Consider the following 19,211-nt stretch of genomic DNA (forward strand, 5'->3'; position numbering starts at 1 on the left):
CCGATGACATTGTAATTCTGTCAGAGACAGCAAAGGACTTGGAAGAGCAGTTGAATGGAATGGACAGTGTCTTGAAAGGAGGATATAAGATGAACATCAACAGAAGCAAAACAAGGATAATGGAATGTAGTCTAATTAAGTCGGGTGATGCTGAGGGAATTAGATTAGGAAATGAGGCACTTAAAGTAGTAAAGGAGTTTTGCTATTTGGGGAGCAAAATAACTGATGATGGTCGAAGTAGAGAGGATATAAAATGTAGGCTGGCAATGGCAAGGAAAGCGTTTCTGAAGAAGAGAAATTTGTTAACATCCAGTATTGATTTAAGTGTCAGGAAGTCATTTCTGAAAGTATTTGTATGGAGTGTAGCCATGTATGGAAGTGAAACATGGACGATAAATAGTTTGGACAAGAAGAGAATAGAAGCTTTCGAAATGTGGTGCTACAGAAGAATGCTGAAGATTAGATGGGTAGATCACATAACTAATGAGGAAGTATTGAATAGGATTGGGGAGAAGTTTGTGGCGCAACTTGACCAGAAGAAGGGATCGGTTGGTAGGACATGTTCTGAGGCATCAAGGGATCACCAATTTAGTATTGGAGGGCAGCGTGGAGGGTAAAAATCGTAGAGGGAGACCAAAAGATCAATACACTAAGCAGATTCAGAAGGATGTAGGTTGCAGTAGGTACTGGGAGATGAAAAAGCTTGCACAGGATAGAGTAGCATGGAGAGCTGCATCAAACCAGTCTCAGGACTGAAGACCACAACAACAACAACAACCTTTTCTCCATCTATCCGAACAGTAATACAGTCCTTTTTTCCTGGACAAATCTGACTAAACTCTTCATCATAAAAATGTTCTGTGACTCTTGCTTCACATCTTCAGAAAGCTTTTTCCCCATATTTCCCTTTGGGCTGTGCCAGTATTCCCTGTTCAGGTTTTAACTTTCTAGCCTTCGTTACCATTCTTTCTGAAACATGAAATTCTTCCATAATATTTTAGATAGACCAGCTTTGGGGAACTAAGGTCAAAAATTGAGTTTTCTCATTATTTGATATATGTAATTTTTCTTTCGGTTCTTGGATCACCTCAGTGTAATATGAACAAGTCAAGCATTGCGTGCTTGTGGATGGTTGCTCCAATTCACTGGGATAAAGTCCTCCCACTTCTGCAGTTTTCTTAACAATTGCACCTTCAACTTGATGTATTTTGCACTTTTTGCGTATCCTTTTGTATCCCATGCACCAATTCATTGAAATTTTAATGGTGATATTCCAACAGATGTTAAGCTTGTATTCAAATTGTGACCAACATTAGTCTCATCTTCATTTGAGTGATATGTAACATCCATTTGTGAATATTTCATTGTATCAAATTCTTTTCTACAAGAAGGGCACATATTTTGGCCTGGTTCAATATCAGACATGGTTATCCTTTTAGCTGTTTCTATGTTGAATGAGCACAAGCTTTTTTGTGCAGTGTGGTTTTTCTTGCCAAATAGGTTGCAGCATGATCTTCGCAAAACCTCAGTTCTTTTTAGGAGTAAAGCTTCATGGTGGAAGCATAGTTGAGTATTTTCAGTAGGGTGTAAACCACTCCCTCTAGTAAGTAATTCTTGTTCTTCTAAGGAAAATTTCTTTACAGCTTTGAGTCCTTTTAAGGCACTGTATGTCGTTAAATGGCATGGGGAATTAGTATTTCCAAAACTGCATACATTAACTTGATCTTGTTCTTCCATTTTAGCAACAACTTGATTTGCTTCAGACACTAAAATCAAATTTTCGAGTCCTAAACAAAGAAAATAAATAAAATTCATAAGCATTCAGCTTCCCAAAAATTATGCAGCAGTCTCTAGTACAGTTAAATGGTTAAATCAAGCAACAAACCTGTCACAAACAGCAAAATGAATATTTAAACAATGAAGACATAATCAACAAAATTCCAAATCGTAGGTGACATTCTTGCACCTTACCCAAAGAGACACCAAAATGAAAATAAGTTTGTTTAATTGAATGAAATGTGCTGTGTTGAATGGTATTAATGAATGTAATGTGGTAGGTGTCCATTTTGAGATACACGACTTTGAACACAGGTACATTTTGATACATTCATATTTTTTGGCAAATTTACGGGATGGTAGCACAGTAATTAAATTTGTGATACACTAAACACCCAGACAGACCAGTAGTTTGGTAAAAGACCAGGTCCATAGTGCACTTTCTCCACTACTTATGCCTCGTTAAATTATGGGGGCAAATTTCTCGTGGCATGATTTGTCGCCACTTTGAACTGAGATTATGCCAAATGCATTGCTTTCTGAGCTCTACTTGCAACATTTGTGTTTAGAGCACACAAAGTTGTACCACTATACCCAGAAGCAAGAGTCTAGCTCTTTTACATCAGGAAGAGTGGAATGCCAAACTTGACAATTTCTTCATGACTTTTCGGTCTCTGTAAAAGTGGTCTTCACGAAAATGGCTCTAGCACCTTAACCAGGTTACAGGTGAGCCTGAAACTTTGCACAAGTTCATGTAGGGCCCTCAGGTACATCCTGTACAACTTTCATCAAAATTGAAGATGGTAGAGTTGGGAGCCCTAGGACACTTCACATGGAGTAACCCAGCTTTCAAATAAAATAATTTTAAAATACTTTTTCCATGCTCTGGGAAGTATTTTCATACTCTATTTACAAGATGATTGGATGAATATGTTACGCATCTGTATGGAGCAAATGAATATTATGGCCCCTAAAGTCTTCTGAAACGACCGTCACTTAACTACAAACTCGTGTACTACAAAATCACGTGTAATGCATTTTTGTATGTGGCTGTGTCATTGAATTGTCAGGCAGTATTTCAGTGTGTTTTTTGTGTTATAGTTTAAAGCATTGTTTTGTTCCTCTAATTGTTTCTTACTCCCCTTGTATTCTTTCTCTTTCTTTAAATGTATTATTTGTAGTTTGTTAGTTATGAAATCTGTATGGTAAAGAATAATGGATTAAAACATTGATATCATAATTTTATATTGTGTACAGGGAATACCGGAGTAGCATTGAATTTAGACCTCTGCGAGAAACCGATCCTGTTGAAGACCACCAGATAACAGTGTGTATTCGGAAAAGACCTCTAAATAAGAAAGGTGAGGGATGCATATATAAAGGAAGTTTAATTGTTTCTTATGGTATGTTGCAGAAACTTGCATGAAACTGTTAAATTTGTGTTCTAAATATATATTTAGATAGCAGCCATACTTTCATAAGTCACACCCTATGAACTATTCTCCTTCAGACACTCATTGCTTTGTAGGACAGTGTCCTCTGACTGCTTACCTGTTTCTATACTGTTAAAGTAATCCATTTTTGTATCTATTTTGCAAGTAGTCTGTTGTTGCATTTCACAGAGGTAAGCTTTTTCGACTGTATAATAATATCTTATAAGATCTCGCTGTAGCCCATAAATTTACGGGTTTGGGAAGCAGTTACTGTCGTAAGTAGCTTAGTCACATTTACACAGAAATTAGTGTTATCACCGATCGAGGTGGCACAGTGGTTAGCACACTGGATGATGGTGCAAACCTGCATCCAGCTATCCTGATGTACATTTTCCGTGATTTCCCTAAATTGCTTTAGGCAAATGACAGGATGGTTCCTTTGAAAGGGCAGGCTGACTTTCTTCCCCATCCTCCCCTAATTCCATGGGACCAATGACCTCACTTTATGGTCCCCTTTCCCCACATCATCTAGCCAACCAACTAGTGTAATCTGACTGTAAGTAGTTATTTGTGACTAGTTTCATCAAAAGTCCACAATGATGTGTGTGGTTTGAAGTGTTGGGAGGAGTATATTCATCTATATTCAAAGGCCTTTTGTTTCTTTATGCTATAGTGTGTGTTCGTGCACTACCATTGCCAAGATAAAGCAGAGCAAACTTGTGATAAAGGTGTGATTTGTGATGTAAGTTATGAATAGCATTCAGATGCATGTATGGCATGTGTGATTTCCACTATGTATGAGCTCTGTAAGGATGGTTCAGTTGCAAAGGCCATGGCTGAATTTTCTGTCCCATCTTTGCCTGCACCATATTCGATCACAACTATTGGTCACTAAACAAATAAGTAAGAGTTTCATTCGCTTGAAGGGGTTCATTCGCTTGAAGGGGTTCATTCGCTTGAAGGGGTTCATTCGCTTGAAGGGGTTCATTCGCTTGAAGGGGTTCATTCGCTTGAAGGGGTTCATTCGCTTGAAGGGGTTCATTCGCTTGGAATAATTAAGTTTACATTCATATTACATATTAAATATGGTTACAAGCTGACCCTTTAAGGGTTGTTGTATCTTTGGGTTTTTACCAATGTAAATTAGTAATTCTCGTCAACCATGTTTTTACATATTATGTAAATTGAAATTTCTGTGGGGTTAGGAGGAGGTGTCAAGGAGAAACTTTTCCAGCTTGTTTTAAAATATAAGACTGCCATGTGTCTGATATTTTATATCATTGTTAAGTGATAAAAATTTTTGATGGCAGCGATGCACAGCCCTTTTTTTCCCATCTCTGGTCAACTTTAATATGAAAAAAATTAATGTCATTTTTGCTCCTGGTGTAGTAATAATGTTCATCATTATTCCTTTTAAGCTCCAGTGGGTTATTAACAACAAATGTTATGAGGGGATAACAACTGGAAACAATAGATGGCGACTCACCACTTAGGGGAGGCATTCTGTCACAGGCAGGCACAGTGAAATATAAGGCTGGAAATATTCATAATTCGGATTACGTCCTTCATCAGAAACTGAATACACACTGAGCCACCCAAACACGACTCGTGACCCATCCTCACAGCTTTACTTCCACCCATACTTCGTCTCCTACCTTTCAAACTTCACGGAAGTTCTCGTGCAAAACTTGTAACACGAGCACTTTTGGAAAAATGATATTGCGGAGACATGGCTTGGCCACAGCGTGGCAGAAGTAGAACTGTGAAGACAGCTACACAAGCACGACTCAAAACCTAAGTTGGTAGAGCACTTGCCTGCAAAAGGCAAATGGCCCGAGTTAGTGTCTCGGTCTGGCACACAGTTTTAATCTGCCAGATAGTTTCATATCAGCACACAGATTTGCTGTAGAGTGAAAACTTCATTACAATGACTATTGTCTCTGGGCTACATTTGTGTCTGAGGTGAGAAACTATCTAGCTGGGATAGGTAATGGTGGCGTGGAAGAGGTGTGGGGGCAGGGATAACAGTATAGTGCTGGGGGAACATGCTAGTACTGTCCGTAGAACTGTGAAGGAATGTGGTGGAAACATGATAGGGGTGCTAGGTGCAGCATTGGGGAGGGGGAGTAAAAAGGGGAGAGGACTGTTTTCATATGCTGGAGGATTGGGGGGTATAGTATTAAAGTGAGAACAAGGAAGGGGATAGGCAGTGGAGGGTAGGGTGGTTAGGTGAACAAAGGACGTGTCGTGAGGAGAGTTCCCACTAGTGTAATTAAGAAAATCTGGAGTTAAATGGCAACAATTGAGATGGCACAGGTTGTGAATCAGTCGTGAAAGTCAAGCTGATTATGTTGGGTGGCATGCTCAGCAACAGTATGGTCAAATTGTCCATAAATCACAGTTTGACATTGGCCATTCACATGGACAGATAACTTGTTAATAGACATGTACACTTAGAATGGGGAACAGTGGTTGCAGCTAAGTTTGTAGGCAACATGGCTGCTTGCACAGGTGACCCTACCTTTGATGGGTAAGACATGCTGTGACAGGACTGCATTAGGTGGTACTGGGAAGATGTATGGGATATATCTTGCATCTAGGTCTATTGCAAGGATGTCAGCCATGAGGCAAGGGATTGGCAGCCAGGTGACCAAGAAAATTGTGCAGGTTTGATGGGTGGCGGAATACCACTATGGGAAGGTTGGATTGTATGTGGGGAGAATACTTCTCATTTCAGAGAACAATGGTAGTTAATAGAAATCATGGAGGGGAACATGATTCAGTTGCTTCATTTCTAAGTGGTACTGAGTCAAGAGGAATGGTCCTTTGTGGACAGACATGGCTATGTGAAGGATTGTAAGTGACTGGAGACTTGACATGAGAGACCTGTTTCTGATCAGTGTTGGGAGGGTAATTTTGGTCTGGGAGGGCCTCAATGAGAAGCTCGGTATATTTGGAGGAGGGCAGCTTGTTACTACAGATGCAACGGCCACAAGTGGCTGGGCTGTATAGATGGGACATTCTTGGTGTGGAATGGGTAGTGTGGGTGTCAAAGTGAAAGTAGTGGCAGGTTAGGTATATGTGGAGGTGCTGTGGTACCATACTTGAGGTAGTCCAACATCATCGAGAAAGGTGACGAATGAACAAGAAAGGTGGCTTGTTGGTCTGAGGAGGACCAAGTGAAGCAAATGAGGGAGATGTTGAGATTCTGGAAGAGTATGAACAGTGTGTCCTCGGCGTCAGTCCAGATTACAAAGATGTCAGTGAATCTGGACTGGGTGACGTGGTTGGGATTCTGGTTGGTTAAGGATTCTTTATATGGCCTATAAATAAAGTGGCATAGGAGGATGCTATGCAGGTGCCAATTTCTGTACCACAGATTTGTTTGTAGATGATCACATTAAAGGTGAAGTATTTGTGGGTGAGAATATAGTTGGTCATGGTGACTAGGAAAGAGGTTGTAGACTTGGAGTCAGTAGGGCTTTGTGAAAGATAGTGTTCAATAGTGGCAAGGCTATGGGAATTACAGAAGTTATGTACAAGGAGGTTACATCAACAGTGACGAGTTGGGTGGTGGGTGGTAAAGGAACATGCTGTCCTTGTCTGAATTTTTGGGGGAAATACATATACTGTGAAGCAGTGGTCAAAATACCTACTGGACTCGCATTCGGGAGGACAACGGTTCAATCCCGTCTCCAGCCATCCTGATTTAGGTTTTCTGTGATTTCCCTAAATCGTTTCAGGCAAATGCCGGGATGGTTCCTTTGAAAGGGCACGGCCGATTTCCTTCCCGATCCTTACCTAACCGAGCTTGCGCTCCGTCTCTAATGACCTCGTTGTCGATGGGACGTTAAACACTAACTACCTACCTACCTACCAAAATACCTAACTCTTTTTTTAAACAGATGTCTACAAGTTGATCATGAGTATTTTGTTTTTAAAAATTTGTTACCCTATAACATTATTCCACAGGACATTATTGACTGAAATTTGTTACGTTATTGATGTCTCACCCCAAAGATCTAAATGGTTTGATGTGCTAATGAGGCAGAACAGAGTTGTTTCAAGGATTAAAGAACTTGTTCCCCAGTTTTAAATTATAGTAAATGTGGATATTAAAAAAAATTAAGTTGCCACCCTAATCGTTATTTCCTCACCGTGTACTATATTTGTTATATGTATATTACCTCTAGACATATAGAATGCAAAACAATAGTTTTCAAATTGAGGGTGAGACCATTTGCAGAAAGCCACTCAATAATACTCTTAAGAATATAATTTACCATGTCTTCTGTTGTTGTGTGTAAGTTTGGATTCAGTACAACGCTAATGTCATTGTACATATATATGACGACGAATAGTAGACCTAAGATTGAGCATTGGGAACCCTGTATGTGATCACTCCTCAGTCAGAATAATCTCCCCTGATTACATTGATAGAACTACTTAGCACAGCTTTCTACATTCTTTTGGTTCAATACAACATCCATTTGTTACACCTGTACTATCAATTACACATACCATCAATTGGATAAAACCTCAATTCGTGTAGGAGAATATTCTGATTCTCACAGTCAGATGCCTTCAGTAGGTCACAGAAAATACCATCTAATGCTCTGTTGTTTAATAGTATTAAAATTTAGAGAGCAAATGTGTAAGTGCTCTTTCAGTTGGAAAACTCTTCGGAAATCGTAATTGTGATTTACTAAGGATATTATTATTACTCGGTTAGGGCACTGTGTCAGAGTACATCCTTCCAAAATTTTGGGAAAGTCACAAGTGGAATTGGTCTGTAGGAATTCAAAAATGGAATATTTCAATCTTTCTGGAAAACTACCCTGAGTTATTGATGCATTACATATTTTAGAAGAGACAGTACGCATTATATGGGAATAACTCTTCTGTACTTTTTTGCAAACCCCATCAAACCCAGTCTGTCTTTTATTATTGAGAGACTATATAATTTTCCTAATTTCAGAAGGAGAAACTAGGGAGACCTTCATTTAATCTTATGAGAGTTGCTTTTTCAGCATGTTTTCAGATTTATCTCTTTAATTTGTTGACTCGACATTTTCAGCATGTTTTCAGATTTATCTCTTTAATTTCTTGACTCGACATTTTTTTTGTTATATTTTAGAAATGGTTATTAAATACACTTACGACCTGTGTCATCCTTTAAAGCCCTTAAATTTAAATCAGTGGTGATGTTATCCTATCCTATCCTGTTACCTTTTACCCGGTCTCTTGTTTCTCTACACTGTTGTCAGAATCACTGGTTTCTGACATAATGTGTGTTACTTGGTGTTTTGAATAACTTTTCTTAGTAATTTTGTATAAATTGTATAGTGTGCAGTTACTGAAGGATATTTAACTGTTCGTCCACTGCCCTCTTTCTTCCACAAGATACTTAAAACACTCGAGTGATCCTCAAGTTTTTAAATGTGCACTTGTCCAACCCCCCCCCCCCCCCCCCCCCCCACACACACACACACACACACACACACACACACACACACACACACACACACACACACACACAGAGAGAGAGAGAGAGAGAGAGAGAGAGAGAGAGAGAGAGAGAGAGAGAGAGAGAGAGGGAGGGGGGGGGGGTGATTATTGAATACTGATTTATCAGTGATCACATTCCAGAAGCCCAGCAAGACCTCAAGCAGCACCTCAAGGCTCTAGGTCACTCCCAAAAACTGACACCTGCATCAATCTTCATCCTCGCACCAGCAGTCCCTTCAGTCCTACTATATTCCACAAACTGACCCGTTAGTGCTCCCCACTGGTTGTCCCATTGTGGCTGGGTGCTATTCTCACACTGAACAAACTCTGCCTTTATTGATCAACACTCCAAACCATTGTCCATAACATTGGATTCTACGTGAAAAATACTGCGCAATTTCTTCACTGCCTTTCCCAATGTCTTCCTGATATCAAACCAGCCACCAGTTTCCTAATCCTCCCAGTAGGCGACCACATCTTGACCTACAATTATTTCACTTTTTAAGGCCAAATCCATAAACAAATGCATGTCACTGCTATGGGTAGTTGCAACGCACCTTAATATACAAACTTACTTATGGATCTATAGGACTCTTGCCTAGTTCAGATTAATTCCATACAGCCTCGCCACCCAGAAGGAGTTGTTGAAATACACTGATAATCTTACCAGAGCCTTCATTGACAGATAGTATCCCATCCAGCTCATCCGTAAACAGATCTCCCATGCCATCTCCTCCTTTGACTTTGGTAACCCTGCCAACCAGACACTAACCAGTGCTCCTCTAATCACCTAGTACCATGCTGGCCTTGAAAAGTCTGACCCCCATCATTCACTAGGGCTTCACTACCTCTCATCCCTTGAAATGGGGAATCCTTCCCACGTCACCCAAAGTAGTGTTGCGCCGTCCACCCAGCCTACAGAATAGTCTTGTCCATCGAGACTCATGTTGTGCACCTCATGGATCCTTCACTTATTTTTAACTATCTGTCTGCTATCGCTCTGAAAAGGGCTGACAATTCAGTTGTCAAACATGTTGCACACGGCACTAATGATTTCAGCAGTTGTTTTACGAGGTCTGTTCAGAAAATTCGGAACGTTTGTCCCCAGAAATTTTTCTACGCTTTCCTTTTACTTACTGTGCATTGTCTCCTTAAAAGTACTCTCCTCCAGCTCAATACATTGCTCCCAACACTGCTTCCACTTGCGGAAGCAGTCTTGGTACACCTCTTGCTGGATAACGTGAAGTGCCATCTGCAAATTTCCTTTTATCTTCATCTATAATTGTAAATCTTTATTCTTTCAAAGGGATTATCAACATTGGCAGTAAAAGTCCGCAGGTGCCAGATCTGGAGAGTACTGAGGATGAGGCACCACAGTGATCTCGTTTTTTTGTGCAGTAGTCACACACCAACAGGGATGAATGTGCAGGTGTGTTTTTGTATTCAAAGAGCCGTGGATTGTCTCTTACTACATTTTAGGCTATTCCCTTCTCACATTTTCTCGCATGCGTCGCAACATGCCTCGATAGTGCCATTGATTAACAGTTTTTCCTTGTGGCTCAAATCCATGATGAACTAATCCTTCAAAGTCATAGGAAAATATCAGCATGGATTTGACATTTGACCTGTCCTAGTGAGCTTTTTTTGGTCTTGGAGTACGTTTCCCGACCCATTGTGAAGATTGAACCTTTCTGTCAACATCGTAGCTGTAGACCCACATCTCAACACCAATTATGATTGTCTTAAGGAATATATATGCAAAAGCCCTTCACATGTTGTGAGGCGAAGGTGTTTCTGGTCTTGAGTCATGAGCCATGAGATGAACCTGTCAGCAGCATGATAAATTCCCAGACGACATGTTAGGATTTCATAACATGGTCCAACTGAAATGCTCTATTCTTCTGTATTCTCTCAATCCGTCTCCAGTTGGCACACACAATTTCATTGACATTCCTGATGCAAGCATTGTTGGTAAACATCCAAGAGTGTCCTGAACCGGGGTCATATTTTAACTTCTGTCCAGCCATTTTTAAACAATGTGAACCGTCCATAACACAGAGTAGGGCTCAAGCTCCTATCACCATAGGTTTCCTGCATCATTTGGTGTCTCTCTGTAAAGGTTTTCTTGAGTTTCATGCAAAATTTAATGCAGACATGTTTCTCCTCCAACTCTCTCATCTTGAAATTCGCGAACTGTGCAACACAACATTCTACTCGATATAGCATTAAACAGTAACTAACAGACATACAACAATGAAACTTCTGGGAGTTATACATTACACACAGGCATGAGCAGGGATGCCTATTGCATTTTGTTCCAACACATCATTGGTGCAAAATTATGTACGTTCTGGAATTTTTTGAACAGACCTTATACTACACTCCTTTCCACCATAATTTTTCTTAACTATGCAGGTGGGAATTTTCGCCAACATTTTGTGCAGTCTTGCATATCCTGAACCTAAATATCTGTTAACTTGTTTCCACTGTCTCTCCCCCCCTGTCTTTAGCCTGTTCCTCTTCAGTCCATTGAAACTACTAAATCCTGGGGCTCATGCTCAATAGGAAACTTGGTCTCCCACGTCTTACCTGGCAGCCCTTTGTACACGCTCCCTCATTGTCCTATGTATCTTACCTGGTAGCTGCTTGTACACGGTCCCTCAATGTCCTACGTGTCTTAAGTGGTACTTCCTGTGGTGCAGATTGAACCACCCTCCTCCATTTGTAGTGGTACCTTGTCTGTTTGAAACTAGACTATGGGTGTTTTGTTTATGCATCTGCACATGCGTCCCTCTTATGCTGTCTCAATACTATCCACCATTGTGGCATATGTTTTGCCACTGGCGTCTTTTGCACTAGCCCGGTTGAGTGTCTGTATGCAGAAGCTGCTGAACTACCACTGTCCTACCGCCGTGACTTTCGCCAGTATCGAGCACGTCCCTCTTCTGTTACCTCCGGGAGTTAACTTTTGATTGTTGCTCCGGCAAATTAACTTCACCACTCCGATGATGTCTGTTTTGCTGTCTGTCAGCAGGTGGTGTCACTTTGGCATCGCCACTGGTCCTCCCTTCGTGGGAATAAGGTCCAGGTTATTAAGCCTCTCCCAGCAGCTTGGACGACCTCTCGGGCCCTCCCGGCATGAGAGGTAATTTTAACTGTGTTGTATATCGGGCAGTGCCTTTTTAGCCATCACCATTTAAGTGGCTCTCCTCCACCACTTTGTGCACATTGCACCCAACTTTAAACTGTCTACCATTTCCTGCCGGAATGACAATTCTTTTTTAACTGTTTACAGTCCCGCTTGGGTTTGGCGTCTGAGTTATCGGCTGTTTTAGCAAATGATACGCGGCCTGTCGACCGCATTTTATTTTTATCTGTCGTAGCAATACGGTGAAGGCCATTTAATTTTTATTTTTGGACCTCCTTTTCTCTATGATGTATTTTATAGACCTTTCTCCATGCCCCCCTGTTTTTAGCTGTCTTCTCTTACCTCAATTGGGATTCACGTGTAGTCTCTGTCTTAGTGATCTATAGTTCTGACATGAGTGTGTATGACCCTAGTTGTTTTTGCGCCCTAAAACAAAACAAACACCCCTCACGTTAACCACTGCCCACACTTCCGTTCATGTTAACCACCACCCACCTCGTCTCCCCCCTGTCTCTTTTCTCCCTACAATCGCTCTGACCTCTATCCCTTTTCTCCCTACAATCGCTCTGACCTCTATCCCTTTTCTCCCTACAATCGCTCTGACCTCTATCCCTTTTCTCCCTACAATCGCTCTGACCTCTATCCCTTTTCCCCCACCTATTCCCCTACCATCCCTGTAACTCCTACCTTTTCACTCACAATTATTTCTCTACCATTTTGTTCCCCAACCCTCTCCTTTACTCTCCCCTCTGCCTGTTTCCCTCTTGACTACCACCTTCCTCTCCTTTCCTCCTCCCTCTCCTTCTATCACACTATCTCTCAAATGGTCTATTCTCTAAACTCATTTTGTCTGTTGTGCAGCCACTGAATCATCTGGGTAAAGACATTATCCTGCTACTCCACTTACTTCATACATTCTACTCTACCCCCCGCCCCCAGGGGGTCTACAACTCTTTTGTGGATACATGCATGGCGACCACGGGGCACTGAGCTATTGCAACCTTCCTTCCTTCCAGGGCTGCATTTCCTTCCCCTTCCCCTCCTTTCCTCTCCTTGCTCCTTCCCCTCACCCTCTCCTCTCCCTCACTTGGTGTCCTTGCTTATGTTGGCCCCAGCTATCCTCCTGATTACGTTGGTTTTGCAATTTAGCTTTGTTGCGTAATCTCCTCCTTTTGGCACTCCCTGGTCCCGCCCCCTGGTGTTTGACCTCCATTACTAAATTTCTCTTCCGTAGTGTGAGCCATTTGGGGAAGAGCACCTTACCTACTGTCTATGACGTGTGCCTCCTAGTTCATTCCACCTTTTCTGTCACATCGTTGTCTGATGCAACGGTGCATAGCCAGCCCGTGTGGTGGGGTCGCTATGTACCCTTTTGGTTGAGCCCCCTGAACACACAGGGATCACACTTCTGATACCTGAGCTGTGACCTCCTCATGCAAGCCTTTGAGTGGTTGCTCGTCATACTGGAGTATTGGAACTCTCGGCAATGGCCGCCATGCCAGACGGCCCTTGCTGTGGCTGGGTGGCGCCCGTGAGGAGAGCCCCTGATCGGAGTGGGTGGTATCAGGGCGGATGGTATGCAAATGAAATGCGTACGGGTCCAGAACTCTGGCCGTTCTTCTGCGGCCGTCTCTCTGCGTGGAACTGATTCTTCTAGTGCTGCTTCTCCTGCCCCTTCGGCCTTCCCTTCCATGGCTACCCCCTGGTAAGAGGGTCAGGCCCGTCGGCTAGGGGCAAAGCCTTTCCCCCGCTATCTGGTTTGCACCAGGACTGATTGGGGATACTTTCACCAATAACAAACCTTTATTCTTTGTGGAACACACTGAACACAAGTTTGGCAAAGTGGACTCCCTGAGCAAGATGCGGTCAGGTTCATTGCTGATCAAAACTGCTTCAGCTGCCCAGTCTGCGGCCTTTCGTGTCTGTACCCATCTTGACACAATTCCTGTGTCCATTACCCCCCACCAGTCTCTAAATATGGTTCATGGTGTGATTCTTCACAGGGACCTCATCCTTCAAACTGATGAGGAACTTGGGGACAATCTCAGACGGCGGGGTGTTCACTTTGTTCGGCGTGTTCAGAAGGGTCCTAAAGACAATCGCATTGATACTGGTGCCTTCATCCTGGCCTTTGAAGGGGATACCCTCCCTGAGAAAGTAAAAATTATGGTTTATCGATGTGATGTGAAGCCGTACATCCCACCTCCTATGAGGTGTTTTAAGTGCTTGCGTTTTGGACACGACTTCCCGCTGTTCGCAGGCCCCTCTCTGTGGTGACTGTGGACGTCCACTCCATGAGGGGAGTCCCTGTGTTCCCCCTCCTGTGTGTGTTAATTGTCATGGCAATCAGTCTCCGCATTCACCAGATTGCCCAGTACATAAGAAGGAAAAGAAGATACAGTCCCTTGATTGTTTAACCTACACAGAGCCTCGTAAGGAGTATACAAGTCTTCACCCTGTGTCCATTACGTCTAGTGTTGCTTTAGTTACATCTTCACCCTTCCTCTCCCTTCCTTACCCCAGTCCCGGACACCTCTCCTCCCCTGCAGCTCCCATACCTTCTCCTCTGGCCGCTGCTCCCCCTCCCCAGCCGGAGAAGTGTTTCACTCCTTCGGCGTCTGCCGGTCAAGGGCGCCCCTCCAGGGATACCATTTCCCGGCAACTTCCAGGCCAAAGGTCTGCTGCCATGCAATGACCGCGAGAACCGTGGTCTGTCGGCCCCCAGGTCGCCCGATCTCTTTCTGTTCCAAATCTTGCTGCAGCTGGCTCGTTTATGCCACACAGCCCTCATCGATCTCAACCTGAAAAGAACAACAAACATAAGTCCCAGGACAAAAATCCTCTTGTGTCACCAGAGGTCCCATCCCCAGCTTCACAACCAGATTCTGACCTGTCGTTCATGGATGTTGCCACCTCCTTGTCGGTGACGGGTGGTGACCCGGCAGTATGACTGGCTTTAGCCTGCTCAGCCTCCATTTAAATCATTGTTCTGTGGTTATCCAATGGAATTGTAATGGATACTACCGTCACCTTCCGGAATTAAAATCCCTTATTTCGTCTTACTCTGCAGCTTTTGTGGTCCTACAGGAATCTCATTTTACTGAGGCTCACTCACCGACCCTCTGTGGGTTCCGTGTTTTCTGTCGAAATCGCGTCGGACCCCTGCGGGCTTCTGGTGGCGTTGGTATGTTGGTCCGTACAGACATTGCTAGCGCGTGGATTCCTCTTCAAACTAAATTGGAAGCGGTTGCTGTTACGGTCCACCTGGACTCTGAGGTCACGGTTTGCAATCTTTATCTCCCTTCTGACAAGACGTTTACACCTGCTGCCTTAACTGCCCTTCTTCAGCAACTTCCTCCTCCTCCCTCTCTCCTTCTTGGGGATTTTAATGCTCGTCATCCCTTTTGGGGCAGGCATTTCCATCTAAACGAAGTCTTCTCTTAGATCAGTTTATTACAGACCATGACTTGGGCCTGCTTAATGATGGCTCCCCTACTCATTTCAGTGCCGGTCATGGTACCTTTTCTGCCATTGATCTTTCCCTTTCTTCTCCCTCTCTCCTCCCTTCATTACACTGATCGCCACATGACGACCTTTGTGATAGTGACCATTTCCCGTTGATTCTCTCTCTCTCTTCCCGCTCCCCGATGGACATGTTACCTCGTTGGTCTTTCCAATGCGCCCATTGGCCTCTATACACTGCACAGGTTGTGTTTTCTCCCTCTTTCTCGGGTTGTATTGATGACGTCCTACGTGATGTGTCTGACGCGGTTGTTCACGCTGCTAGCCTTGCTGTACCGCACTCATCTGGACCATTTCGTCGCCGGCAAGTCCTGTGGTGGAGTACGGCCATTGCCATTGCCATCCACGATCGCTGTCGAGCTTTGCAACATCTTAAGAGGCACCCATTCATTGCCAGCATTATTACCTTTAAACGCCTTTGCGTTAAAGCCCGTTATTTAATCAAACAGAGCAAACAGATATGTTGGCAACGATTTGTTTCTTCCCTCGGTTCTACTGTCCCTGTGTCAAGAGTATGGGCTACACCTCTCTCTCTCTCTCTCTCTCTCTCTCTCTCTCTCTCTCTCTCTCCCTCTCTCTCCCTCCCCCCCCCCCCCTCCCCTCTCTCTCTCTCTCTCTCTCTCTCTCTCTCTCTCTCTCTCTCTCTCTCTCTCTCTCTCTCTCCGAGGTTGCCATCGGCAGTCCACCCTCCCAGGCCTTCACCTCCCAGATGGCCTTTGTACGGACCCGTTGATTCTTGTGCAACATCTTGTAACCCATTTTGCAATTGCATCAGCATTAGCCTCCTATCTGGCTGCTTTCCTTTGCCGGAAACAGCGGGCCAAAGCTTCCACCTTATGTTTTGCCCCTTGTGAGTCAGAATCTTACAACGAACCTTTTTTACTTGATGGGAATTTCTTTCTGCACTTTCTTCTCCTCATGATACAGCCCCTGGCCCAGACTCCATTCATAACCAACTGCTTCAACATCTCAGTGCTCCACAACGGCAACATCTTCTCCGGGTGTTTAACCGTATCTGGCTCCAGGGTGACTTCCCTTCTCAGTGGAGGGATAGCATCGTGGTTCCTGTCCTTAAGCCTGGTAAGAACCCCCTATTTGTTGACAGCTATCGACCAATTAGTTTGACAAATGTTGTTTGCAAGTTACTTGAACGGATGGTAGCCTGTCGGCTCAGTTGGGTCCTCAAATCTCAGGATCTATTGTCCCCTTAAAAGTGTGGCTTCCGAGAGGGACAGTCTCCGATCGATCATCTACTTCGCTTGGAATCCGCAGTTCGGCAGGCTTTTTCCCAGCACCGCCATTTGGTTGCAGTATTTTTTGACATACGCGAGGCCTATGATACGGCCTGGCGCCATCACATCTTACTTACACTTCATCAGTGGGGTCTTCGGAGTCCACTTCCGATTTTTATGTGCCAGTTCCTGTTCCATCAGTCATTCAGGGTTCAGGTTGGTACTGTTTTTAGTTCTCCACGGACCCAGGAGATAGGCATCCCACAGGGTTCTGTCTTGAGTGTACTTCTTTTCCTCATTGCTATAGATGGACTTGTGGCCTCTGTCAGTCCTTTGGTCGCCCCTGCCCTGTATGTGGATGATTTCTGCATTTGGGTTAGTTCCTCTTCGATGGCCTCTGCAGAACGGCAGCTCCAGGGAGCTATATGGCGTGCCTCTGCATGGACCCTCTCACATGGGTTTCAGTTCTCTCCTTTAAAATCGCGGGTGGTATACTTCTGTCGCCATACTACGATCCAACCTGATCCAGAGCTCTATCTCGCTGCACCACAATTGCCTGTGGTCCCATAGTTTCGTTTCATAGGTGTTTTCGACAGCAAGCTCACTCGGCTCTCCCATATCAGACTTCTAAAAGTAGGATGTTTCTGTAAACTCAATGTCCTTCACTTCAGTGCCCAAACTCTTTGCCTTTACAAATGTCTGATTGTGTCTGTATATGTGCAGATGGATATGTGTGTGTGCGAGTATATACACCTGTCCTTTTTTCCCCCCTAAGGTAACTTTCCTTCTCTGGTATTGTTACATTCCATCCTGGGTTTTCCATTGTTTGATTTTCACTGAGGAGTATTTCAGACATCAGTCTCAGAAAGGCATTTGCCAAGAAAGTGACATGATTCCCTGTAGAAACTAAATTTTTGTTTAATTCAGCAGCAATGCTCAGAAAATGATGGTTGAATGCTGTACGTGTATCTGATTTATCAGTAACAGATATATTTTTGCTAAGAACTGACTTTATATCATCGACCTTGTGCTGCTGACCAGACAGTTCCTCCACAACTGACCATATGATTTTAATTTTATCCTGTGAATTAGCTATTCTATTTGCATACCACATACTCTTTGCCTTCCTAATAACATTTTTAAGCCCCCTTACAATACTGTTTGTAATGGGCTACTGCAGCCTGATGCTGACTACTTCTAACATTTTGATATAATTCCCACTTTGTTCTACATGTTATCCTTATCCCACTAGTCAGCAACCCAGTCTGCCTATTACCGCTAGTACCCTATTTAGAACGTTCTAATGGAAACAACTCTCAAAGAGCATGAGAAATGTGTTAAGGAAAGCATTATATTTGTCATCTATGTTATTAGAACTATAAACATCCTGCCAACATGTTGCCAGTGGAGTTCTTGAGGGATTGGACTTAGTGGTGCAGACTTACTGTTATGTGCCTAGTTCTTTCAGAGCACCATCAAGAACAAGTTCTCTCTCTTTTCAAAGGTTTCACATCAGGTGGCCAGGGCAAAGTCATTGGCATAGACATAACCAAGGATGAGCATGTTGTCATCACCACCATTGTCCAGTTCTAGTTTCCTGGGTACAGTAAAACGGCCTGTTCCACTTCTGTCCATGTGTTACACCTGAGGATAGTATCCCCTGTGAACACTAAAAATTCATCCAAGTTCTACCTTGACAACTCCCAACAGCCAAACTGTGTGTGTCAGTGACCAATACACTGCCAGCTAGGAGGAAATGCAGAGTAAGTTGCAGCAAACCCCACCCAGAAGCTATCACAGCATGGGGGAATGGCCAAGTGCAAGCATAATGACATCATGGGAGCCAAGTGATACCATCGTACTAGTGACAAAACACAGTGTTTTAAGGAAGGGTAGATACAACACAACAATAAGAATTCATGTGCCAAACCAGTAGAAAAGAGCCTCTGAAGGTGAAGCTGCAGAAGTCTGAAGTCACTTAGAGAGCTGATAGTGAGCGAAAACCAGCATTATGTCATAGCTATCCTCACTGCCACAGTATGCACTGGAAGCACCAACATAAATACCCCAACCCCTTAACCAACATCTGATGCTGATTCCAACAACCCAGTGCGCAGTCTCAGCTCTTCTGTCAGTTGCAGTTATCCAGTGAGAGGAGAGGCTATGGAGGTTAACCCTCAGCATGTCTAGCTCTCTTCGATCATTTGTGGAACCACGAGCCTGGCAGGAAGGACACTGCTGCAGCCAGCTGTGTTGCCAACATGTGAGCCCACACTGATGGTGGGTGGCTCCAAATAGCATCTGCTGTGGTGTGGATACATTAGGTGTCTGGCTGGCAGGCAGGTATTGGGAAACGGTACAGGCACCTGCAACAGTGGTGTGTTCGTGCAATGCGCACAGTGATGTGGGTGAGTAGGTAGGGAGGGGGAGACTTGGGGAAGGGGAAACTCCAGGGCAGAGGGTTTGAATGTAGGATGGGTGAAGTTAGCAATGCAGGTGTGTGTGTGTGGGGGGGGGGGGGGGGGTCTATTAAAAATTTATGCCAAGAGAATTACAGGATCAGAGGATGTCTTGCAAGGGAGATGCTGGTTA

The 19,211-nt window shown here is 43.7% G+C and overlaps 1 protein-coding gene across 2 annotated transcripts in view; it reads left to right on the forward strand.

Moving 5' to 3' along the window:
• The window catches only part of LOC124794712 (kinesin-like protein Klp10A), a 332,986-nt gene that overhangs the window by 288,020 nt on the left and 25,755 nt on the right, over positions 1–19,211 (forward strand). For both annotated transcript variants that reach the window (XM_047258294.1, XM_047258293.1), the window contains exon 7: positions 3,034–3,137. In XM_047258294.1, coding sequence (XP_047114250.1) covers positions 3,034–3,137 — 104 coding nt within the window. The remainder of the gene's footprint in view (positions 1–3,033; positions 3,138–19,211) is intronic.

The sequence above is a fragment of the Schistocerca piceifrons genome, chromosome 4 (assembly GCF_021461385.2).
Source record: "Schistocerca piceifrons isolate TAMUIC-IGC-003096 chromosome 4, iqSchPice1.1, whole genome shotgun sequence".
Taxonomy (NCBI): domain Eukaryota; kingdom Metazoa; phylum Arthropoda; class Insecta; order Orthoptera; family Acrididae; genus Schistocerca; species Schistocerca piceifrons.